At 49.4% G+C, this 25,893-nt stretch overlaps 1 protein-coding gene across 4 annotated transcripts in view; it reads left to right on the forward strand.

Moving 5' to 3' along the window:
* Positions 1–25,893, forward strand: part of ATXN7L1 (ataxin 7 like 1) — a 232,862-nt gene that overhangs the window by 67,253 nt on the left and 139,716 nt on the right. For 3 of the 4 annotated variants that reach the window (XM_035020375.1, XM_035020381.1, XM_035020376.1), the window contains exon 3: positions 14,688–14,792. The exons of the other annotated variant lie outside the window; for it this stretch is intronic. In XM_035020375.1, coding sequence (XP_034876266.1) covers positions 14,688–14,792 — 105 coding nt within the window. The remainder of the gene's footprint in view (positions 1–14,687; positions 14,793–25,893) is intronic. 4 annotated transcript variants of the gene reach the window in all.

Consider the following 25,893-nt stretch of genomic DNA (forward strand, 5'->3'; position numbering starts at 1 on the left):
TAGCTCTCACGAGCAGTTCAGGGCAGCTCCAGCGCACCGGTGTCTCTAACACATAGATCCCTAGCGCTCATGGTAGAGATACCCAGGAGGGGCCCACGAATCCACATGCCACGGAGACTCACAGTGGCACCACCCCCCCACATGTACAGAACACACCTTCCCTTGGCTAACAGTCTTTGAACCAGTGAGAGGCTCCATATCACCGAACTAACGCTGGTGCATACCACCAGCTGTCTCCGTATCAGTAGTTTCTATGAGAACGACAGCCTTTGGACAGCTTTAGGGGAGATCACATCCCTTGAGGAACTTGCTTAAAGTCCATCCTTCTAGGCGCCACCCCCAGAGAATCTCCTTCCACAGATCTGGGATAGGGTCCAAGCATCTACATCTAGCCACCAAATAGCAGGGAGGATTCACACCTTGAAAAACCCTCATCTACTGTTTCCTCCCCCTGTGGCTTTGACAACTAGAAGTTCAAGGTCTGGAGGCTTTGAGCATCATGATTTCATTCTCCACGTTCCCTGTTTCCCTGCAGTGAAACAGGATTGTTTTCTTCAAGTCCCACCGTGCAAAATCAGATTCCAAATCCTAAGACTAGCGGACATTTATTGAGAGCTTTGCAAGCACCAGACATCAAAGTGTGTGACTCCCGTCTCCTCCTCACAACTACCCTGTCATTATCCTTCCCATTTTGTGGATGAAGAAACTGAGAAATTTCTCAAGGGTTCAAATCCAGACAGTCTGACTCCAGAACCCACGTGACCCCAAGCTGCCTCTGCGAAGCAGTGATCCTCGGAAGGCATGTGGCTTTTGATTCAGCGAGCGCAGGCTCTAGTTCTGTCGGGTTTCGTGGGCATTCAGTTGAGCGCCTGCCAGTTGAGCTATCTCATTGAATCCGCCCAGCAACCTGATGGGGAGGGTATGGTTGCTATTTCCCAGAAGAGCAAAGATAAATCCAGAGAGGTTCTGTGGCTTGCCCGGTGTCACGCAGCCAGCTAGAGGCCGAGCCGGAATTTGTCGCTCAGCCCACACTCCCGCACAGCTGCCCCGGCCACGTCTCCGGGGCGCTGCCTGATGCACTGGTGCTCTTTGAAGCATTGAGTATATTTCTGGCTGCCTTGATTTTTGACTGTTAAATGTCTGAGTCCGTATGTAAAACATTAGTGTGCAAATGGGGAAGGTAGGCCTATCCACCACTATCTGCATCCACCAGGTACAGAAGGCCAAGTGCGCCGATACATGCATGCAGTAAGCACAGAGCAAGGGTTAGTGGTGTCTGTGGCAGGCTCCCTGGAGGAGGTCACACTAACGCTGGCCTGGAAGGACACGTAGGACCTCCGCAAGTGTGGAGGGAGGGGTAAAGGAAGGGCTGCCAGGGAGGAGGACGTGGTCGAAGCTGACTGAGGGACCCAGGGGCAGGGCTGGATCCCAGGGGCTCACGGACCCTGCCGAGAGTCTCCCTTTTCCCCTCGGGCACATAACTAGCTTCATGCTTGATTTGTGATGGAAGACATTGTGATTTTTCTCCTCCAGCTGATCGATCTTATTTTCCATTAGTACCTTCAAACAGCCTTCTGTAATCCTCTCTATGGTGGATTTTTTCTTACTTGGTCTCTGCTCCGAAATCTGCCAGCTTGAAGCACTGACCCAGCACAGTGGCTGCCAGGTGTGTGTGTGACTGGTTTGAGGAGCCTGCGTGCGATGAGATGCTCCTTTCTGTTCTCTTAGAGCAGACATCCCTTTCTGGTCTTCACGAGCAGGCACAGCGGGAGTGGCCCTGAACACCCCTGTAAGCACCCTGTCCCGGGGGGCTGCCTTGGGTATCTGTCAGCAGCATCCTGCAGTCTGGCTCTCCCAATGGCTTGAATGCTTTGGACACTGATTCCCAGGGACATTAAACAGTTCTTGCCATGGCCCTCTGGCTATGCCAAGTGGACGTTTCTCATGACAGAGCCAAATGGCACATCCTCCCCCGAGCTTGGCAGCATCATTTGAGTGATCACTGTAGTCTTGAAGGGTGCATGTAGGGCTCCATAGCCTTGACAAATGACCCTCTGGAAAAAAAAAATGCCGCCTTCTCTTTGCCAGTTATAGCCAGACCCAACTCTGCATGGCACTCAGAGCCACTGACAAGTGCCACAGGATCCAGGGGTCTCTTATCCTTAGACCTTCCGAATGGGAATGAGCTCACCACTGCCAGGGGACTCATCAAGACCACCAGGCACTGGGGCCACCTGTCATTCTGTCCACTTGTCTCATGGCCTCTGTGCATACGGCTCTTCTTCATCCTCGAATAGGCAGGCATTACACTGACGTAACCCCTCATAGCTAAGCAGGGGCTAGCATGTCTGAAATGATGGGGGCATTTTCTGGGGCAGGTGTTTTCTTGACCCTGTGGTCTCCATTGCATGTGCTGGATGGCATCAGGAACGGTCATTTGATAGCTGAAGCCTGCCATGTTACAGCCTCATGAAGGCATCTTTTTGTGTCTTTAAAAATGTTGCATTTCCAGCATTCGTGAGGCACCGCTGGAGGGCTTCTTCATCGACTGTGCAGGTTTCAGCAGGTTCCAGCAACATGTCATCCCAGAAACCCCCCAAACTGCCGTGCTGGCACAGTAGAGCACCTGTGTGGTAGATGCTGCCTGGCCCCTCTGGTCCATTTCTAAATTAAAATCTCTACACAGTGATGGCAGGCCAGTGAGACATTCTTCCTACATAATTGTCCTGATCTTAGCAGAGCTATGAAAGCCCTCAACATGGCATGGTTTGATTCCCACATATGGCTGGGTACCCCAGCCCCATCCCATTCCTTTGCCTGGGGCTCTTGGTCTTATTTTCATCGAGATGGAAAGCCTCTCGGCATGTGAATCTCAAGAAGCAAGATGGCAGACATCAAGTCCTTCAGTATGCCTTAGAGCAGCCTTTTTTAAAGTCTAAAGTATAGTCAGGTTTTGGTGAGAAGGCTGAATTCAATTGCCTACAAGGAGAACTTCGATTCAGACTTCTGCTTCACTCCTACTGTATGAACAGAACTGTGCTGGGGTGGGGAAGGTGATGCTGTGCATGAGGCTTGGTCCATGCTTTCATGTAGTTGATAATGCAGCCCTTGAAAACCAACTAATACTCTTTTGGTGTTGTCTAAGTTTCTCGTTATCTTTTGTTTTCTTCTTTTCTAAATTTTTATTTATTTTTATAAAGCCATCTCACCCTTGTCACCCCAAACTGTAGCATTTGGTATAGCAATAAAATGGGCTGAAACTGAGTTAAGTCCACCTCAAAAGCGCATTGCTCAAATAATATAGTGCTTCCTAATAGAGAGATGATGATGAAAGAAGGAAGGAAGGAAGGAAGGAAGGAAGGAAGGAAGGAAGGAAGGAAGGAAGGAAGGAAGGAAAGAAGGAAGGAAGGAAGGAAGGAAGGAAAAAAGAAAAGAAAAGAAAAGAAAGAAAGAAATGATAGACATAGAAGATAGATAAGAGAGGTAGGTAAGTAGGTAGGTAGGATAAATGTGATCAATATATCAATATAGATGATTGTTAGATCTACATGGATGATTGATGTGAAAGATATGGGAGATGAGATAAAGATAGACCAACAAATAGATGGCCCTCACTAACTCCTCTTAAGAATAAGCCACTAGGATTTCGTGCTTGATTTACCTTTTCTAGAGATTTCCTTTGTAACATAAATGTGGCATCCTCCCCTCCTTCTTGGCCATCTTTCTCCTGACACACTCCCTGTTGGACCTTCATCATAACTGAAGAGCTAGAAAGGAATTAAGGGACTGGTTAGTCCATCCTCCAGACTCTGTCAGATTGCCACAACAAGAAGGTAGACTGTCCTATATGAAAAGGCACCAAAGAAGATGTTTCCATTGATTTCCCCTTGACCCTTTAAGTAATTCTTCATAGCAGTGCTCTGTACAGTCTGGAAATTATTTTTTACCATCCCTGTCTTATAAGGAAAGCCATTATCACCTCCTCGTCCCCAATCCACTGCCCTCTTCCTTGAAATATGGCACCTACCTCCACCTCTCATGATCTCTCTTGGGTGGGGGATAGAAGGAGGGAGGGCATCACAGACTGCACCAGGAGACCCAACCTGGACACAAGAGATGCCCAGGATGGGGGTGGAAGGAGTGACCCCAGAATGAACTGGAAATAGGCCTCACTCAGACCAGCTCTTAAATTTCCTATCCTGAATGAGGCTCAAGGTAGGAAAAGCCTATTCCAAACAAAGCCTACTGAAGAAGAATTGAGGAAAATTACCCAAGGAGGCCTACTCATTTTGTGAAAACAACTATTATCTCAACTGTAGTCCTCAAGTTGAAGGTAATGTGGGCATAAAGATTCAGGTGAATATTTAAACATTTAAATGACCCAGGTGGGAGGGGCACCTGGGTGGTTCAGTCAGTTAAGCATTTGATTCTTGGTTTTGGCTCAGGTCATGATCTCAGGGTCGTGACATCGAGTCCCATGTTGGGCTCTGGGCTCAGGGAGGAGTCTCCTTGAAGATTCTCTCTCTCTCTGCTCCTCCCCCGACTTTCACACGTTCTCTCTCTCTCTCTCTCTCAAATACATACATATATACATACCTAACAACCCAGGTGGGAGAACCTGAGAGGAAAGGAGGGAGTCTGGGGATGACTTGCAGCCACTCCAAAACGTTCATAGGCCCTTCTACTTACCTGAGGCCTGGTCCCCTGGAGGAAGGGACTAGAATTTCCCCCAGTAGGTTGATGCTTCTCTCTCTCGTTGAGTCATAGTGAACTATACAGTTTTTACATAGCAGGCCTTTGGCTGAATGTGCTATATCCACCCTTGTCCTCTCCACAGAACATTTCTCTTACTGGGCCAGGGCACTGGGGCCAACATGGCAAAGGGGGTTGGAGGCTGTCCTGCCCCTCTGGCTGATCTCTGAACACAAGCAGCCCTTGCTCTAAGCATAGGACACCTTATCAGGACTCAGCAACCTGCCAGAGTGGTTACATGTCCCTCATCTGTCCTGAGGGCCAGAGGTGGGGATGTCAGGCCAGAAGCCACCAGCCGACCTGGCTGGAATGGCGGAGAAGGATGTGTGTGACTGGACAGGGAGGAGCCTGGGTGTCCCTGTGGCTGCTGGAAAGGGAGTCAGGACTGGGTTTATAACCCGGGCAACATTTTTAGGGACAAATTGTTGGCATTGTTGCCTAAGCCCTGCAGAGGCAAAGGGGAGCCCTTTGCAAAATGACTTTCTTAGCTACCGGGGTCATTGCTGACCTGGTAGATCCTCTGCCAGGTTGGCCTCAGATCACTCAGTGGGCCCTGGGCTGAGCCTGGCTACTGTGTTGGTCCAGTGTCAGACGGGAAAGGGCTGAAGCAGGAAGGACTGGGGGAAGTCTCAATCTTCCAGGCCCTAGATCACTCACTGCCTTGATGTACAAGACACTTTACAGCCCCAGGATGAGGAAATAGAAAATGAGACCGGGGGAGCACTCAGTAAACACCCCTAAGCCCACCCCAAATGCTGGCTCTGAGGGGGCCATCACTGGAGGTGGAATGGGGAGCAGCCGTATTTGCCAGACAGGGAAGGATGCAACCTTCATGACTCTGGCACAGTGAGGGACAGGAATTAACCACTTCTTCACTATGATGGCCCACCTGGCACTTCTTAAATTCTTCTTAAATTCAGGCAGCATTTGTCTTCCAAGGAGCTCATGAACGAACAAATAGACATAGTTATTGGCCCCATAATCTTAGATAGCAGCATGGATATTAGGGCAATTTATTATCATTTACAACTTCCCCCTTTGAAGGAAGAGAAAAGAGAAAGTAAATCAACTTCTTGGGACCTTCCGCCTCATGAACTAATTGACATTTATTAAGCAGCTACCACGGGCCAGACTGTTTGGCTGTAGAGATAGAAAGGGCACTGAGTCACAGTTCCTGTCCTCGAGAAGATCCCAGTCTGGTGAGAGAGGTGTAAGCCACATGCTCTGGTATAGCCTGGGAGCTGTGGGCACATGTGGAGGGCACACTGGGAGGGGGGTTGACTCTGCCTCTCCTCTGGGGGAGGCAGAGAAGGCTTCCCAGAGGAGGGCATGGGTGAGTTGGAGAGACAGGAAGAAGGCCAGAGATAATAGTATATTGTTCCTTATATCCTTACTGGGTGCCAGCCCCTTCACACATGTGTCCTTTAGTTCCAGATGAGCAAAACAGTTTAGAGGGGATTGTCATGCCAAATGCAGAGTCAGGATTTGGACTCAAGGTGGCCTGACTCCGGGGCCCAGCTCTGGGGCCCTGCATTGTACGAGGCCCATGTCTCACAGGTTTTGTTCTAAACCCTGGAGTACAGTCTCCCCCTGGGTCCAGCTGCATCCCACCATCCTTCCTTGTGCAGCAGGATGGGAGTTCTGCTGGATCTGAGGGGAAGCCAGAGGAGAGTCTGCTGAGAGGGGCCAGCTGGAAGCCTGAGGCCCAGGGAGCAGCCCCCCTCACCCCACACAGCGTGACTGCATGGGTGTTGAAGGCCCTTCTGAGCGGGGAGGGATTAAGCTGTCTCACGTGGCCGAGGCCATAGCCCTGTTGGCGGGGGTTTGTGGGTTGGTTGGGTTGGGGATGGTTCACACAGCATCACGGGGAGCATCCACCTGCTACCAGGCCTCGCTCCCGGCTGCAGCCTTGCAGGGCAGGGGGGCAGGGGGGTGCCTTCCGGCCCAGTCACAGCATGAGGAGGCTGGGGACCCCTTTAGTCCTGGTCTGTCAGAGAAGAAAGGCTCTGTGCCCGCCGCCCGCGCACGCTCGCCCGCCCGCCCTCATTGATGCTGAAGAGCTCACCGCTGCTGCTTGCTTTCTAGTCCTCCTGTCAAGTTTCCGTTTCCAGATTTCATTGTTTTTGAAGCCCTCACAGTCAGGCCCTGGGTTTTCAGAGATCTGAAAGATGGAAAGTGACCGCATTTTTTTTTTTTTCATTTTCCTAGAGGGGAGTTCAACATTCTGCCGGGGAAGTGGGAGGTATTGGGTCTGAGGTCATTGCTTTGAAGACCCCACGTTGTTTTGATGTCTGAATTTAAGGAGATTTTGGAGTTCAGGAACACATAGAATCACGCTGTCAGAGCAAAGGAGAAACATTTTTTATATCCCCTCAAGCTTTCCATTTGACACAAGTGATTAAAATGCAGCCGAAAACTCCACCGGCAGAGAGAAAAGACGAATTAATAAAAACTGTGTAATGAGCATATTAAGATTAATGGGGGACAGGAACGCGCTCCAGAGCAGCCTCTCCCAGCGTGAGGAGCACCCCTCCCGAGGTGGCACGCTTCGTTCCTGTAGGTGCCCTTCTGCGTCCGGATCAGAATCCGCTTGGAGGCAGTCATGTGTGTCTTTGAACCACAGTGACTGTTCTTCCCAACAGTTTCGCCTGTTTGAGTTTACGTAAGGGGAAGCCCACAATTCGCCACCTCTGCCGGCCACCAGCTCATCTTTCTGGTAGTTTTCCAAGGAAGTCCGGCAGCTCCCGGCTCCCCAGCGGCGGCGGTCACGGGGTCGGCTGTCCCTGAGATCCTACCGAGCCCTGTGTGTCCAGCTGTCTCCCATGGGCAGAGGCGTGCATCTCAGGGCTCACGTTCACCTTCCTGGAAAGGGTGTGGTGGGTCACAATTACATAATACAATCTCAATTTTTTGTTCATTACAGTAGTTTTTTGGAGTCCGTTAAAAGGGAAGCATCACTTTTTAAATTACAGGAAATTGTTGTTATAATAGAGTATTATGGCAATGGCTACCTTGACGTTTTTATAATTCCTATAGCAACTAGGGTGGTTTCCCAACCCTGGACCGGACTTCTGGGGGAAACTGAAGGACATTTTCTGGGGCTTTTTTTTTTTTTTTTAAATGGAAACTGAAATTCAGCGTTCTGTTTTGCTGTCTTCCTTTCCGCCCTGTGGGATTTTCTCTAGCGAGCCATAGATATCACTGACGGCTGATAAGCTGTCCCACTGCCTTCAAAGCAAGTCTGCTTCTTGCAGCTTCTCTGTTACAGCCTGCGCTCCGCTCGGCATTCCCACTCGCAGAGGGAAGGCATCAATCCTGACTCATGCCTTCTCAACTTTTTCATCTTCTGGGCTCGCAACCGGTTGTTGCTTCATAATGTCGGAATCTTGGGCTCTGGAAAGCGTCCAGGGGCAAATTCAAAAGCACACAGCATCTAGTTTGATCCCGAATCCACAAAAACAGCTGTCTTCCCTTCTTAGCAACACATCCTGTACAAATAGCGGATTGGAGATGTCACCCTGCCTTTTCCTTAACTACAGCCATTTTCCGATTGTGAGGACTGGATGCAACGGAAGTTCATACACACACGTGGCTTTGCGTGTCTGTAGTGCTCCTCCCCTCAAAAAGCTGTGTATCTGGAATAAAATGCTACTCCTATCCGGCCAATTTCTTTTAGGTATTGACTTAAGAAACAGTCAACCAGCTACACCAGGACATCAGAGTTACTGTTTTACTTTCATAGAAATCATTCTGTTTTCCTAAACTGTCTCTCTCCTGCCATCACAGCTGAGCTCTGTCCCCTCCCTCCCTCCTGGGCTGTCTGGAGGTGGGGTGCGCTTAGGGAGCGTGAGGCCGTCCGTAAGCAGGCCGAGGTTGCCAGCCTACACTGATAGCATGAATGCAATTGACAGTTGACTCTGCCACAAATGAGCATTTTAGCAGTAGTTAGGTAAGAGAAGTAAAGGAGTGCCCGCTTTAAATCGAGGCACTGAGAATAGCCTGCGATAAATTTATAAGCAGCATTAGGTTAATACCATGAGCCAAATCTGTGAATAACCTCTGTAAATAACCCTCAATAAGTATGCATTAAGTTGAAAGACATTGGAAAGAACTCCAGTAACTTAATTCTCGACTCCCTGCTATTCCCACTCCACCAACCCCACCCCCTTCTAGCCACCAGACCGCGGACACGTGGCCTCTATGTGCTCATTGGATACAGAAAGTGATCCACACATATACCTGGCTCCATTGTGTGTGGGTTCTTGGGTTCATGATCAGGACCCCAACCATAACTTTATATTAATATAATGATTTCCTCCCAAGTTTACAGAAGACTCTCTGCATCCCACTGTGGTAGATGATGAATATAATTTTCTCCATTTTTGTAATTAGGGAAGTTAACACAGGGAAGAGTGATGGCAGAATGGGTGTTCGTCAGTGGTTTAAATGTTTAAATAGCCAGCTCTCCAAGAGAAGAACCCAGCTCTCTCTGGCTTATGGTGGACACTGATTCACGTGGTGTAAATATTCCCACCTTGGCTGATCTAAGCTACCCACATGCCTCCCTGAATGCTGAGATCGGAAGATACAGTCAACTCTTGTGAGCTTGTACAGCGGGCTCCAGCATAGGATTGGCGCTAATGATTCAGTTCAGGGCTCCAAATTCCCACATGACCACTAAGGACCAGCTCAGGCTGCTCTAAATCCCCAGTGAACTCTCAGGCTGAGCTCAGGCCCTGACTTGCTGGATTGCCTTGAGAAGTGTCTTTCAAACTTTGCGTTGTGACCTATTAAGGAGTCCTGAAATTCTGAAATCTCAATGAGCACTTTTTTAAAGCAATGAGCATTTTTTAAATGAAGTAGAATATAGTGAAACGAAAAGAAATGAGTAGAACAGAACATATCAGAGCGTAATGTACATGTTCCAAGGAGAGATGATGGATGCATGGATAGATGGAAGAAAGGAAGGAAGGGAGGGTGGGAGGGAGGATAGAGAGATATGTATATGTGTATAGTGGGTTGGGGTCAAAAACCAAAAAATACCGGCCTAGAAGCAAGTGTACCTATTTCCCGTATCTGCAAAATGGAGCTAATGGAGTTTGCTCCCTCCCTGCTCTCTCAGGCCAGGTGCATGACTAAGGTCACCTCTGCGATAGTGCCCTATCTGACCTACAGTTGTTTTATTTGCAGGGGCAAAATGAGGCAAAACGGAGAGGTTTGGCTTTCTCTGGGAGATGGTTGAACACTTTGTTTGAAACTGGGCAAAGTCTCATCATTTTTGTGCACATGCTTTCTTAGAACCCAGCCACAGCCAGAGAGAGCCCTCCCAAAGGCCCTCATCAGTCCACGCACGTGTGCAAATTCTGTAGGTGGGAGGGTCCCCCGGGCTTCCCCGGGAAGTCTGCTGTGAGTGGTCGTGAGGGAGACACAAAGGATGTGTTGCCTGGAGCAAGGACTCTCCCAATGGAGAAAGAGTCAGTTAGTTCTGGAAGGTAGGAGAGATGAGCTTGGTTAAGGCTTTCTCCACACTCTCCTGGATCCCTGGTGGAAGAAAACATGACCGTTCACGAACCATCACAGCAACCCCGTGAACTGTGAGCCCCATTTCATAGATGAGGAAACTGACAGTCAGAGAGGTTGGGCACCTTCCCTGAGCTTGCACAACCATGAGCCTTGTACAAAAAAATCCCTCCTTCTGACTCCAGGCCTGTGCTCATGCCAGTGACTCCCCCTGAGCCTTGGGAAAGCCTGTTAGTCGCCCAGGAGACCCTTCCAAACTGGTTTTTTCATCTGTGAATGGGATTTTTGCTCTGTCAAGGAAGGAAGCAGCCTTTTGCTGAGAGGGAGCATTGTCTTTAGAGTCACTGTGTCCTGGCATCTCAGCCCAGTTTACAAATCAGCGCCCCGAGATCTCAAGCAAATTACCTTTGTTTCCTGCCCTGGAAAGCGAAGATGATGGCAACTTTCTTGATTCATTATGAGGATTAACCAAGATAATGTTATCACATCACAAAGTCGAGAAGGATCCATATTAACCTCTCAATGGTGGCTACCCCGGGGTGGTCTCCTTGCAGGTGGTTTCACTTTTTCCCTGTTTTCTCATCTTTATTCAGTGGTGCTCTGGTAAATGCTTGAAAACCGGCTCTCCGAAAGACCAGCCCTGATTTGTACCCTGTGCCCCTTTCCATGGTGTAAATACTCCCACGAAGGCTGATTTCAAGCTACCACCTTGAAATCACTGAACGAACTGAGGGGAGACGTGCTGGGACAAGCCCACTTCAGCACACCACTGTTGCTCTCTTCACTGTGCACTGAATGTGTTGTTTGGGCAGTAAGTTGAGAGAGAGCGGAAATTAATGAATAGAATACCTAGCATTGTGCCGGGCGCAACTGTTTTCGGTTCTGCCCGACCTTCCTCCATCCCCAAGCAAACAGCACCCCGACTGTGATGGCCAGGCTACGTGAGGTGGTGGTCTTCTGAGAGGTCAAGGGCCCTTACCTTGCTCCCCATCTGCCGGGCGCTCAGAACCCGGGCAGCCTGCAGAGGAGATTCCAGAGTCGGCCGACTGAGGAATAATCAGGCAGGCAAGCAGGTCCTTTAACTTTACAAGGGAGACACACTTTCAGCCAACGTGGGGAAGGTTGAAACTGCCCTAGAGGAAACCGAGAAGGGTCTCAGTGGAGCGGAGAGCGTGAAGGGGAGCGCGCGTGTACGCACGTACGCACGCACGCACGTACGCACGCACGCACGCACGCACAGCCCTGCGGCCAGCGTCTGGCTAGCCTAACTCATGACCGGAGAGGAGGATGTGTCCCTTGGGGGTGGGGGTGGGGGTGGGGGTGGGGGCTGCAGATTTCTGAAGGATTACAGAAGAAGCGGGAGTCCCGAGAGCCCTCCGACAGGTGAGCAGGTGTGCACAGCAGACGACAGAGGGGCAGAGGGGCGGTCGCCCCCACGCTCTGCAGTCTCCGCTTCTCGGACGCCGCACAGCTTCCTGCACACAGTAGGCACTCAAGACATTTTTGTTCACGCTTGTGTTTTTAATTCATACATTTCTTCTGTTCCTGCATAGCTTAATCTATTGCAGAAAGGATGTAAGGCCCCTCAGTAAATGCTTGTCGAATCAATAAGTAAGTCTTAGCCCTCACCAGCTCCTGGTTTCACATGTTCCCGGATGTAAAATGTGACTAAATCTAAATGAGATGCAAAATGTTAATAAAGTTGCCAGTGATTTTTTTTTTTAATTTTTTTCTGGCTTTTTTGCATTTTTCTTTTTTTTTTAATTTTTTACTTATTTATTTGACAGAGAGAGACACAGCGAGAGAGGGAACACAAGCAGGGGGAGTGGGAGAGGGAGAAGCAGGCTTCCGGCGGAGCAGGGAGCCCGATGCGGGGCTGGATCCCAGGACCCTGGGATCATGACCTGAGCCAAAGGCAGATGCTTAACGACTGAGCCACCCAGGCACCCCTTTTTTGCATTTTTCAAATGTATCTTCAAAGAACGTGGATCACTTTTGTTATTAAAAAAAAAAGAAAGAACATGTATTATAAAAATAACCTATAATAAAGAGTAGAACCGAGTGGTATCCCAGTTAAGGACACCGACAGACATCCCCTCCACTCTGTGGTGCTTGAACCAGGGGCCCCGGACACATTGGGTGGGCCCAGCATGGACCTCCTCATGCTTCAGGACCCTTGTCACAGCTGGGTTCTTTCTCAGCCTCTCTCTCCTCGGGCCTCCCACCCACCAGGTACTGACTAATAACGTTCCCCTGCGGTAACAAGTCTTAGTCAGAAGTGGGAACAGAGGCAAGTCCTAGAGAGGGGAAATAACAGGCCGCGCACAGGGCCACCGACGAGTGAGAAATTCAGAGGGCCTGCGTCCCCAGCCCCACCCGTCACCGCGGCAGAGGTGAGCGGGCCCACATGCACCTGCAGTTCGAGGAGGACCGGCTGCGGCCAGAGCCGGTGGCATCCTCGTAGCCACATGCCTCCTCCAGGGCAGCGCGGGACTCAGCCCCTTGCCCGGTGACAAACGTGTCCGTTCCGCTTCTCTCCGGGTGGTGGGGCTGCACCAAGGACGCAGCGCTGAGACTGCCCCTGTGAAAGCATTTGCTGGGTGATTAATGAGCCGTCCCCACATCATGAGGGACTCGGCTCTTCCCTGGGACCTAGCTCTGCAGCTGGGGGAACCTTGCTGCGTTTGCCGGTTCTTTGTGAAAGACACAGGTCGAGTCTAGAAAATGAGGCTTGGGGGGTGGCGTGAGGAAGTTCAGGAGCTTTGCCACAGAAAGCATGCTCGTGCATACACGGTCTTTTAATTCCTCTGTCAGCCGTGTTGGTGCTCCCGAGCTTCCTGCTCTGTGTGATTCTGGAGCGACTCTAGAGCTGGTGGGCTGAGCGGAGGCAAGGCCAGGTGCCCCTGGGGCTCCGTGTGCACCCAGTGGTACACAGGGAGATGTGATCATGTGTCCTCAGAACCTAACTTTCTTTTTTGACAACTTTTATTTACACACTGTACAAATTCACCCATGGAAAGTGTATGAGCCGGTGGTTTGTAGTATATTCACAAGATTGTACAACCATCACCACCATCCGTCTTAGAACATTTTTGTCACCCCCAAAAGAAACCCTGAACCCCGTAACAGCACCCCCCAACCCCTTTCAGGCCCCCCAGCCCAAGCCAGGCACAAATCTAATTTTTGTCTCTCTAAATTTGCCTGATCTGGACAAATGGAATCCTACAACATGTGGCCTTTTGTGTCTGGCTCCTTTCACTTCACATAATGTCTTCAAGCGTCATCCATGTTGTAGCAAGGGTCAGCACCTCATTCCTTTTCATGGCTGAGTAGTATTCCGTTGTCCGCTTAGCATGCAATTTGTTTATCCTTTCACCGGTTGATGGACATCTATCTGGGTTGTTCCCACTTCTTGGCTGTTGTGAATAATGCGACTATGAACATGCATGGATGAGTTTTTGTGTTCCTTGAGCCTCACACCTGATTTTTTAACAGTGTATAGCTGATCATGTCACTCGTTTGCTTAAAAGCCTTCAGTAGCTCCCTTGTTTTTATAAAGTCACGTTCAAAATCCTTACTTGGTCCGCAAGGCTTACAGCTTCTGGGCTCTCCCCTTGTGCTCCTGTTCCAGCCAAAAGGTTCCTCCGACACACTTCCTACCTTGGCAGACCCCGAACCTTCCTCCCTGCACCCCCTGGCCTTAGTTGAACCCCACGCATCCCGAGGTCTCAGCCAAAATACCCCCTGCACGTACCCCAGTGAGAACCACGTGCTGACTTGTGTGGTGATCTGTCTAGTATTTCTCTCTTCTGCCGCCGGACGCCCCAGGAGAGCAGGGCCCTCGCTGGCATTCATCCGTCGGCCCGGCGCCAGCTCGGTGCCTGGCACTTAGGCGCTCCGTAAATATCGGACAAATGAGGAACAGGTAACCGGGAGACTGTGAGGTCTCCCTCAGGTGGTGGGGAAACGCAGGCAGTGGCTCTCGCAGGCCTCCTGCCCCCCAACCCACCTGAGAGACCTCTGCTAAAGTTGGAATGGGTTTGGGGGAGCCCCCCATTCTCAAATAGCTAGAGCCCCATTGGGTGCCAGCTAACACGTGGGCTCTGTCTCGGGGCGAGGTAACTCCCCATGGCACAGGACTTGGGGCAGCCCCCCCGCCCCGCGCTGTCCACACCGAGGGTTACAGCGGCCACCTCCAGGGGCGACGACATGGGGTGGGGGGGCCCGTGAGGCTGCAGCTTTTGTGCGAGCTGGGAGCTGCGCTAGCACAGACCATGTTCCCTTTAGTAAAGATCGTTGCCTTTCTGCGTGTCTCATTTGAAACCCTGTCCTTGAGGAAATTGCGAGAGGAAACAGTAGACCTTCTGAGACTTAATTGCTTTTTTCAAAACACCGTGTTTTCATTTCCCCCACAGATATGCACTTATTTGGCCACTATCCCGCACATGACGACTTCTATCTCGTAGTGTGCAGTGCCTGCAATCAGGCCGTCAAGCCACAGGTTTTCCAGGCGCACTGCGGTAAGTGGACCCCCGCACCCCGCCGCACGTTCGCAGCCGCCGCTCCCGCCACCGTCGCCCCCCTTTGGCTCTGGGACGGCCCGGGGTCGGCCCGGTGTGCCTGCCTCAGCCTGAGGCGGCGGGGAAGTTCTTCCTGCCGCTCTGCCTCTGCTCACAGGGGAACGATTTTCGGAGCTGTAGTCCCCCTTCGGAAATGCTCCGCCCTGTCAGAGCAAATGAGAGAAAACCTGCAACTTGTTTAGGGAAATGGGACCAGACTGAAGCCATCCGCCCAACCTGCCGGGGGCCTCCCAAGGTGACCAAAGGAGAAGGGCAGAGCGGTGGCTTGAGGAATCGCACCTGCAGCCCGACATCCCTGAAAGAGGGGGCCAGACTGTCTCCCGGGGTTTACCCCCAGAGGGGCTGGGACTCAGGGGGCTCTTGGGCTGCTGCCGCAGGAAATGCCTGGTTCTTACAGCCTCAGGTTCAGTTTCTCTCTCTCTGCAAGAATGCTTTTTGTTTGTGTTTGGGAACTTACTTTCCCTCCGTATCTTTACATCCTTGGTGTGATAAATTCCCTTTGGTAGGTCAACAGCAAACCCTAGACCCGCCCTTCAGAGTAGGTGCCACGGACATAGAACAGATAAAGTCCACGGGACTGCTACCTCAGGAACACATAAACAGCTACTGACCTCAGACAGGCAGTTACTTAACCTCGTGGGATAGAAGTTTCCTTATCTTTAAACGGCGAGTTGGACCAGATGATTTCCAAAGCTGTGAATCCCAGAAGAGGCTTTCCCAATCTTTCTACTTAAGCCCCACTCCCTTTTTGATGAACGTAATGTCTCGCTGCCCCCTTTTACTGTGATAGCTCAAAGCACATTAAATATCGTGCCTAAAAAAAATCAAAGCAATAATAATATTGGGTATGCTTTTGTAAATTATACATTTCCCCTTTCTCACAGAGTTTCCGACTTTCCCCCACCCCCTTCAGTTGTCACTGTTCTGTAATAAATAGGTTTAAAGTGAAGGGAGTTGCTTATCCAAGCTCCTCAGTAAATGTATTTGGGCCTTTAGAATAGTTTTTATGTATTCTAACATCATTTATGAATATGTGTATATATGATATATCCATATCTAAATATATATAATTTGTATCAGTGTGTGCCTTTGTATACATAGTGGGAATATTTTGTGTTTTTAATATTGTAGAAAGAGGATTCAGGATTTAGTGGCACTTTCCAAAACTTTCTTACCTACACAAGGCAGAGAGAGGGCCCAAGATAAAGTGCCATACAGAGCTCTGTGTAGAGGCCCAGTCCCCCGACGTCCCTGCAGCCAGCTCTGTGAGCTTGGTTTCTCTTTTTCTTCCGTGAGGAGTGATTTCCATAGGTGCTTCTAGCTCTAACATTTTCGTTTCTGGCAGACTGAGCATGAAAGGAGCAAGTTGTGTGCTCGGCACGAGCTGACCTTCTTGCTCACTGCTCTGCAACAAATGACCCTCTCTTCCTCCAAGAGGAGAGAAAAGGTCAGACCTTCCCAAAGGGAAACTGTCGAAGTCTCAGAGGTGGTGCTAACAGCTGAGGCGACAGGTCAGGGAATAGAAAGCAGAGCAGTGGCGGGAAGATCCCACACAGCTGGTTTGTTCAGTGAATGACCGTGGAATCCATGTGGCCGATTGCTTCTGTTTGTCTCGTGAAGATGCGGCGGCTAGAGCACCCCGAATATCATGGGCACTCATTCATTCGCAGGGATGTGCTGCACTGGGACACGGCTGCGAACAGGACAGACAAAAATCCCGTGAGCGTCAAAACCTTCCCTGGCAACTTAATTCACTGGCAGAGTCTGATGGAAGGAACTGGAAAGGGACCTGGGACTCCTCTGTGCCCTGCAGAGTTCTGCCCAAGCGAGGCCTCATCTAGCCAGTCAGAGAGGTCTCGAGGGCTTGGCTCTGTGGTACACCTGCCTCCCTCTGTTCTAGGCCTTTTGGTTCAAGAGCCAAGTCGAGCTCAGGGGGACGACCTAGGGTTCTGTGGCCATCTCCTCTGAGCAGTGGCAGTAAATGAGTTTGGGGGATTGGGGTGACTGGCCTCATCACTCGAAGCCCAGACTCCGTTGAGCTTCTGCCAAACCAGCTGACAAGTAGCGGTGGGAACACAACTGCAACTCGGCAGATAGAGGCGGCAAAACCTCCCTTGTCTTTCAGGTGTGTGTCCTGCCGATTCACAGCCCATATTTATCAAGACCAGGAGAATGCAAGGCAGAGCTCAGAACCACAGCAATTCTTCGGGGGCAGTGAGGATTTCTTAGTTTCCCTGAGAATTCTTTCAGGGGTTTAATGATATTTATTTTCTTGCTGTTTTATCTCCTATGACTGGCCTCGCTATTTCCAGCAAGTTAATAAGAATGACACTGTGCTAAATGCCAGGTACTGTGCCGTGTGCTTTCACTATCTTTGAGTGTATAATCCTCTCAACGGCCCTATGAAGCAGGTACCAGTGTGATCCCTGTTTTGAGCGTGAGGAAGCTAAGGCTCAGGAGCCCCTTGCCTACGGTCTCAAAGCTAGGCAGGTGCAGAGCCTGATTTTGAATGCAGGCTGCGTCACTCCAGAGTGAGGGGCGTACGTAGCCTGCTTGCTTAGCCATTGTCCCTCACTGCCCCTCTGCATGGATCCCCTGCCCTCCTTGCCCTGCCCAAACTCCAGGACCTACCCCCATTCACTGGCCTAGTACCTGGGAGTACAGGTCTTCATACCCTATTTTGTTATCAGAGCTTTTTTTTAAAGGAATCTCATGAAGAACCCGATCTACAAATATATATGCAAAATAGAGCCATTGGAGTTGAACTTTGTATAGACGCTCGAGCCCCACCTACCTGGCCTCTCCTGACTCCCAACCTGCCAAGGGTCCATAGAACAGCATTTGAAGTCTGTTGTAATGGAGAGGACATGAGATGGAAGACAGACAAAGCAGTTCATGTTAACTGTGTGACCCCGAGCAGGTTGCCTCTGTCTCTCCACCTTGTCTGCCTCATGGAGTTGCTGGTGCGGAATCGCTGGTAGGAAGCACCTTCTTGCAAATACACCCAGAGCCTGGGTTCCTGCATGGCATCATGCCCCATTGCCCCCCACTAGATGTGATTTGTCCCTCCTAGTAGCCATCAAGTTTTGTTCTCCTGTGCACAACACCTTCTGCCATGCACTTCAGTTATCTGTGGACTGTCTCGGCCCCCCTACCAGCCTCTCGGATCCTTTCAGGACCAGGGATGTGCCTTGTCAGCTCTGTATTCCCAGCACCCAGAAATGAGCCCACCATCGCGGGCCCTGACCCCAGGAAGCCGAGCTAGGGTGCACTGGGAGGGACATACCTAGGGGCCAGTATACCTGGGGCCAAATCCCAGCTCAGCCGTGCCCAGCCCTGAGACCCTGGACTTGTCACTTTTTAAATGACAGGGGACGGGATAGTGTGTTCTCTTAGCAACTTACTCATTCACAGCACATGTGATTCAGCTCCTGGATTTTATGGATACTGGCATAGAGAGAGAGAGTTGGGTGCGTGGCAGCGTCCAAGATCTCGGTGTCCTGGTTTTTTAAGTTAAATTGAAAAAAGTACACAGTGTGTGTGTGTGTGTGTGTGTGTGTGTGTGTGTGTGAGTATTTAGGCAGTTGGTTCTGGGGACTTTGAAGGTTGATAGTAATGTGAAAAATTGAAAGCCATAGTGGAAAAATCATGAATTTCAGAGTCAAACAGGCCCAGGTTAGAATCTTGACTAACATTTACTATCTGTGTAACGTTGGGCTAATTGCATGACTTTTCTGAGCCTCCCTTTCCTCTAAAATGAAGGTGATAGTTCTTGCCTCGCAGTTACTATGAGGAACGGAGATAAAGTAGAGTTTCCTGGCACATGGTAAGGAAATAAAGCAAGGGTAGCTATTATTGTCAATAAAGTGTGGCTATTTCTTATTAAGTTGAATGTTTCTTATGAAAAATGGGAAAACCGATACGGTCAAATGCTTCTTGTCTTCATTCTTGCCCTGTCTCAGGGGATGTGCGTGCTGAGGTCAGCCTGTAGACGTTGGCCTGTGATTCATCTTCAGCCTCGCATACTCTTGGAGGCAAGAATTGTCAGCCTGAAGATGATCACCCTGCCAGGAGTCCCGAGGATCTGGCTTTATAAATATGGTTTACATTTACATGAGGCCCCAGTGTCAGCTCCTCTGAATGTTGTGAAGCTCCAGGTACCTCTCTGGGGTCCCTGCCAGGGTCCATCCTGTTTTGGCCGCCTTGCCAGTACAGATCATGTGAGTCCCCACTCACAGGACTCTCTGCATTCGTGTTTGCTCCTGAGTTTGTGCCCCACGCTGATGTCCCAGGCATAAAAAGCAGGTGTGCCCAGGGGTGAGACCCTGTGCTTGGCACGGAGGGAGGCTCTCTGGGAGCCACCTTCTGGGCCACCCCACCTGGGTTGGTCCTCTGAGGTCTGTTTCCTGAGTCTGTGCAAGGGTCCTTTTGATGCCTTTTAAACCTCTACCCAGAAGATCTAGAATTTTGAGGGATTGCTTTGTTTCTAAAGCCTCTTCAGTGAGTTGATGAGGTGACTTAGGGATAGTCACAGAAAGGGGAAAACAGAAGCCTCGCCTTGGAGGCCCTGACCCCACTCAGCAGGCATCTCTATCCCTCATAGCTGTCCGGCCCAAGTTGTAGCTTGATACGCTGCCATGATGTGATTGGCATATGGTTGGGAATAGCCTTTCTGGGGTCTGTCTGCTTGGAATCAAGTTCCAACTCTTCCGTTTGTTAGCTTTTGGACTTGGGCAGGTTACTTGGCCTCTCTGTGCTTTACTTTCCTTATTCTTAGAATGGATAGAGTGGTGGTTGTAATGATTAAAAGAACTTGAGGCCCCTCGGTGGCTCAGTCAGTGAAGCGTCCGACTCGATCTCGGCACAGGTCTTGATCTCAGGGTCATGAGTTCAAGCCCCGCATTGGGCATGGAGACTACTTAAAAAAAAAAAAGAAGAAGAAGAACTTGCATTTGGAAAGTACTTCATACAATAGTGAAACAAAGTTTGCTTTAACAAGAAAAAAGTTAAGCTATCAAAAACCAAGTGATAAGCTACAGAGATTTATAATGAAATCTTGTCCAGGGGCGCCTGGGTGGCTCAGTTGGTTAAGCATCTGCCTTCGGCTCAGGTCATGATCCCAGGGTCCTGGGATCGAGCCCCACATCGGGCTCCCTGCTCAGCGGGAAGTCTGCTTCTCCCTCTCCCTCTGCCTGCCGCTCCCCCTGCTTGTGCTTGCTCTCTCTCTCTCTCTGTCAAATAAATCAATAAAATCTTTAAAATAAATAAATAAATAAAGCAGGGTAGTAAGATGATGTGTGTGACTCTTCCTCTTCTGTCAGTACTCTTGTGGGCCCCACCTTCATCCCAGGGAGAAAGCTGTTGCCATTTTTCCAAAAAGAATCCTGTGTGTGTGTGATATGGGCATGCGGGTGTACATGTGTGTGTGTGTGTGTGTGTGTAGGGGGTCTTATCTGTGTGCACAGGCATGGATATAAGCTCAAAACAAGGAGGTGCACGGTGCCTGCAATGGAAAAAAAATGTATTACTTTTAGTAGTTGCATGCTTTAACAATTTGGGATATTGTAATCAAAGAGAAGACTATAATAGATTTAAGTTGTATCTTTGTATGGGGTTGAACATTTATGAAGTTGTAGTGGTAGGATTTGTCCAAATGAAAGGAGTATGATTTTTTTCCCCTCTTTTTTTCCTAATGTATTTGCATAATGAACTACTACTGTAAAACAGGGTTTCTCACCACCAACGCCGTTCCCGTCGGGGCCTGGCTAATTGTCTGAGATGGGGGCACCCTGCGCAGTGTGGGGCGTTGAACAGCTTCCCGGGCCTCTATCCACTCGATGCCAGTAGCAGCCCTCACCCTCAGTCATGACAACCAAAACGGTCTCCAGCCACTGCCAATGTCCCCTAACGGACAAAGTCGCCCCCAGTTGAAAACAACTCCCATAAAACAGAACACCCCCATGTGTCATCGCATATTCTGTGCTTTTCTATACTTAAATTTTTCTCCACGTGAAAGTGAATGTGTGTGCACATACACGAAGCCCAGAAATACCTGCCATGAATCACACACACGCAACAGCATGTAGAAAGTTTACTATTTCAGCTTCTGCAGAGCTGGTCACCAGGCTAATTTCCCCTTCACATTTGTATGTAAAACATAAAACAAGCTCTCTTCTAGAAACCCCTAAGCCGCAGTTTTTCCCACCTCAAAACCAGAAAAGGCAAAAGAAATAGCATGGCTGTAGCCACAGATCCTTCAGCCACATTTGGTGCTTGCCCTCCAAGCGGAGAGCCATGCAGCCTTACACCCCATCCATCAGACAGAGATAATCCTTGGATGTCACTGCTACTTAAAAAAAAATGTATTAGAACCAAAGAACCTAGATGTCATTCAATAGACAAGAGGATTAATTTTTCCCCTCTTTCTCAGAGAGGGCTTTTTATTCCCTTTCCTGATTATATTTTTGAATGCCCTTCAAGTAGCTGTTTTGCATGTTGATGGTGATGCAGTAGGATTTAATGAACTGTGAGCTAAAGCAGAGAGGCTGAGCGGGAAAATAAATGAGTGACAGTGACTCACCTCCATTCCTTCCACGCATGTCCAGATGCCGATGTCGTTTGGGTACCGGGAGCGACACAGTCCAGCAACCCTGCACATGGGAGCCTCATTAGGGAGTTTCCAGGCTTTCCTGCCATTGTTCTTTTTATTTTGGCTGTCTCCAGGTGACCTGTAGTTGAGGAGGAAACACACCGTTTGGGCTTCTGAGCCCTAGAGAAAGTCAGTCCCTCCAAGTGTCGGTGCCCCCTTGGGCTTCTGGGGAATCATCATTGCCTGATTATCCTACAGGACTTCCTGTCTGCAGGTGTTGATGGCCACCACCACAGGGCACTTGGGTCTGGGGGTCAATGCAGTTGGATTTGTTTGCTGAGATTACATTTGTGTTGTTGGTACTGTTCGTCGTCTTTTACGAGACTGTATTACTTACCCCCGGAGAAGTATAAGATAATTAAAGGAAATTGTTCTCATCAAACATACTCTTTGTCGAGTCTGACAGCATTAATTAATAAGGCTTGGCAAGAGCATGTGAATATGTGCAAACTTTTATTTTGTTACCAGGATTCTTTTTTACCTTTAATTTGATGAATGTATCCCCAGTCCGGAATGAACTCCTAGATTGATAGGTCTTTTGGGCTCCTAATGATCAGAAACAGTATCTGCCATTGTTTCTTCTGATATCATCTTCCCATCATCCCTGGTAAATTGTGGATCATACGATAGGTCCTCAGGAAATTCCTATAAATCCTACGGAAATCCGTATGGAATGAAATAACAGACTGATTAACAAACAGTTATACCTTAAGTCAAGCATTACATCTGAGAGAATCTACGACAAAGTAGGACTGCGTTTTGCTCCACTTCAAATATTTATATTTTGAACTTGCATCTGCTCAAACTACAGTTAATGTTGGGTCTGGAACAGAGCAGGTTGACCTGGTCCCAAACCCAGATTTTCTTTTTGCTCTGCTAATGGAAAACAAAAATACCAATAACAACAATGATGATAAAGCTGATACACGCAGTGAGCACTTATATGTGCTAAGCTTTCTATGTGTTAGTTAATCCTGTCGCCACCGTGGTCATATTCTCCCCGTTACACAGCAAAGGCAAGGGAAATTCAGAGGATTTAGGAAATTTGCTCAAGATCAGGCTGATGTAAGTGGCAGAACCAGGGTTCCAACCTCTGTCTGACTCAAGTCACTTTAACCACCGTCCAGGTTGAATGTTTTGGGTCTGGAGCTCCCTGCAACACCGTAACTAGGCTTGGATACAGAGAGGTCGTCGTGGTCCCCTGTGGGATCTGCATGGGGGCTCTCGGGCAGCTGAGCTCCCTGTCTCCTTCTCACCCACACTCCTGGCCTGGTCTGCTTACTGTCAGAGGTGAGGAACTTGGGCACAGTCTTGAGGGAAGGAGGAAGGGAGGAATAAATCAGCTCCAGTGAGTGTGTTTGGAGCCTCAGCCACACCATTTGAACGGATCTTTAAATATCGACAGGTAAAAAGAAGGGAGCTTGTAGAGATGGTGGAGTGGGTACCATCATCAGTTCCCGCTGCCTGTAGGTTCCCCTTTATCTCCAACAAATGAGCAGATCCCTGAGACCCACAAACAGTGGGTGCTTTCCTCTACACCCATCGAAATTCCCTTTTTGCATGTTTCTGTGAATTAAGTAGAAATGCTAACAAATAAACAGCAGGTGTAACGGTTCAGCTCAAATTTAAAGCTAAATTAATAGGATCTTCATAACCTTAGGATTGTTGAATTCATCTTTAATTGAAAAAAAGTCTACTTATAATCTCGTCAAAGCCTGTTTCTTTTGGGTCACCTTCAGAGTCACATGGCTTTGATTCTTTCGTTTATTTGAACAGTATTCACTGAGCACCTGTTACTCGCAGGCATTGTTCTAGAGCCGCATCACAAACAAGGGCGTGGCTTTCCTGAAGCCTACCTTCTGGTAGGTTAAATGACACAAACAGAAATGCCATCGAGTCATATGAAGAACTGGCACAAGTGTGTCCCAGCGGAGGGCACAGCAGAAGAGGTGGGTGGGGGCCAGAACTCTAGAGCCCTATAGGCCAGGGTCCAGAGTTTGGGTTTTATTCTGGGTGCAGTGAGAAGACACTGGGGGCACCGAGTGAGGGAAAGACATAATCGGTTGATACTTTTAGAGGATCACTCTGGCTGCTTGGAGCCTGGGAAACCTCCTAGGGACGAATGCAGTGCTGTGCAGATAGACAGAAAAGGATAACTTTGAGGTCCGTTCTGGAAACGTAACTGACAGAATTTGATGATGGGCTGAATTGGAAAAGAGAGGGGTCAACATTTAGGAGGGGAATGGCCAATGATCTGGCGGGAAAAGCAGCAGAGGGTGAGGACATGGAAGCCAAGACAGGAAAGCCTTTCTTAGACCCAGTCAAATGCCAAGAGGTTGAGTGAGAGGAGAAAAGAGAAGAAGCCACTAGATTTGCCACCAGAGGCTGTTATTGACCTTGACAATCGCCATCTCAGATGTGTCTTGAGATTTTTTTCCAAGTGCAGGTGACTTCATTTTTACATCCCTGATAGACCTCTTTTTAGGCTGACAGTGCCCCAAGTGTTTTATCTGCATTGTGCTGAGCTCAGCTGCCACCAACCAAATCGTCAACTCGTTCCTCTGCCCCCAGCATCCCTGTGTTCTATGGGACTGATCACTATGCAGCGGGGGTCACCTGCAAACACTAGCTGCTGAGCCTTAGGCATCCCTGAGTCCCAGCGTGGAGCACATTTCCTGACTTGCTACACAGGTAGAAGGAAGGACTCCTCCGATCGCAATTAGTGTGCTCTTGGCACCCTCCACTTCACCGGCATTAGCATATGTGATGGCTAATGCTATGCTCATTGACCTGTCCATCCCATCTCTCTCCCTCTCTCTCTCCCCCTCTCTTTCTGTCTCACACACACACACACACACACACCAGACCAGGAGTAGTTCCAAGGAGCCAGGACCCCTGTCGTCACGCTCACCATTATATTACCTGCGTGAATGATGAGTGCTGGATATACAGTTGATGTTCAGTATACTTCTTTAAAAATGAACCTTATGAGAAAGGAGGGAGCAAGCAAACAATGAAGGAAAATTGGCTTGCTATTTGTGAAGAAGCCAGATCCCACATGTAAACGAGTACATTCATTTAGAAGATACCACTCCTTGAAAGAGAATGACCGGTTCTGTTCCAATACAGTTGGAGAGGCGGCGTCGGGGGAAACGTTCTTCCTCGCTGAGCAGCTTAGGCGGCTACTGCTTTGATCCTTGACCACAGCTGATTTCTGGAGGGCTGTCACTGTAACATGACCCCCGGCTTCTGACTCATCACTGGCTTGTCCTTGCTGTGCGGGCTGCACTGTTCCGTTCCTCGGAGCTGTATCAACCGAGGAAAATTAGGGGAACAGTCATCGCTTTATTTAAATCCAAGGAAAGAATGTTGCCAGCTCAGATTCAAAAGGTCATTTTGTAATTCTCCCCATCCTGAGCAATGAGTAGAGCAGCATTTCCCAGGCAGCGTTCCCTCCCCGGTGTAGTGAACCATCCCTGTAAGAGCTAGAGCTGCGGGTGGACGCACGCACGCCGGGAGCCCCGCATCCAGATGCCTTCAGAGGTTCGCAACAGCTGAGGATTAAAGTGCTCTGAGGTCTTGGAGTAAAACACAAAAACATCTCTTTCACTGTGGAGTCTCATCACTCTTAATTTATCTGAATTCAACCACAGGCCCTGGGTAATCATCATCATCATCATCATCATCATGCACTTCTGTTTCCAGTAACGTGACCCCAGACACAAACCCACTTCATCTGGTGCCGGAGCAGAGAAACAAAGATTTTTTCCAACCCTGGAGGAGAAATTGGCCATAGACAGAGCCCACGATCCGCAAACCATGTGCACTGTGCTTTATAACAGAAGGGTAATCAAGGGTGCGGTGATTATACATCATTTTCACCTTGCACGCCGATGCAGGAACGTAGCTCCTGTCTAAGCTGGAACTCTGCTGAGCGGTTGTCCTTTTAGAAGGGCCTCTGGAGTTCTCGCTCGAGGGACTGATTCTTAGTGCTTGGCTGGGGTCCCTGAGACTGTTACCTCCCAGAGCGTCCCATACGAGGAACCCGCATGTAGGTTCGCCTCGGGGACTTTAAAGAAGGTTCCAGGCCCTCTTGTTTCTAAAGTCAAAGCCCTTTTTCCCTCGTGTGTACATTTACTATGGCAAGTTTCTTTTTCCCTCCTCTGGAGAAAGGTGCTGTTAAATTGACGTGGCATCTTAGCAGTTACTGGCATCCTGGGATCGTGGGAATCCTGCAGCTTGGGTAGGACTGCACTGAGCCAGGCCCTTCGGAAAACTGAGAACAAGTCAGACGAGGAGGAGACACATGGGAAGTAAACAGGTCTGGGGGCAAGAAAGGATGAGAGTGGGCAAACGATTTCACCATGATGAATCCTGCTTCACGAGCACTTG

Source organism: Mirounga leonina, unplaced genomic scaffold (genome assembly GCF_011800145.1).
Source record: "Mirounga leonina isolate KUSES-001 unplaced genomic scaffold, KU_Mleo_1.0 Mir_174, whole genome shotgun sequence".
Lineage (NCBI taxonomy): Eukaryota > Metazoa > Chordata > Mammalia > Carnivora > Phocidae > Mirounga > Mirounga leonina.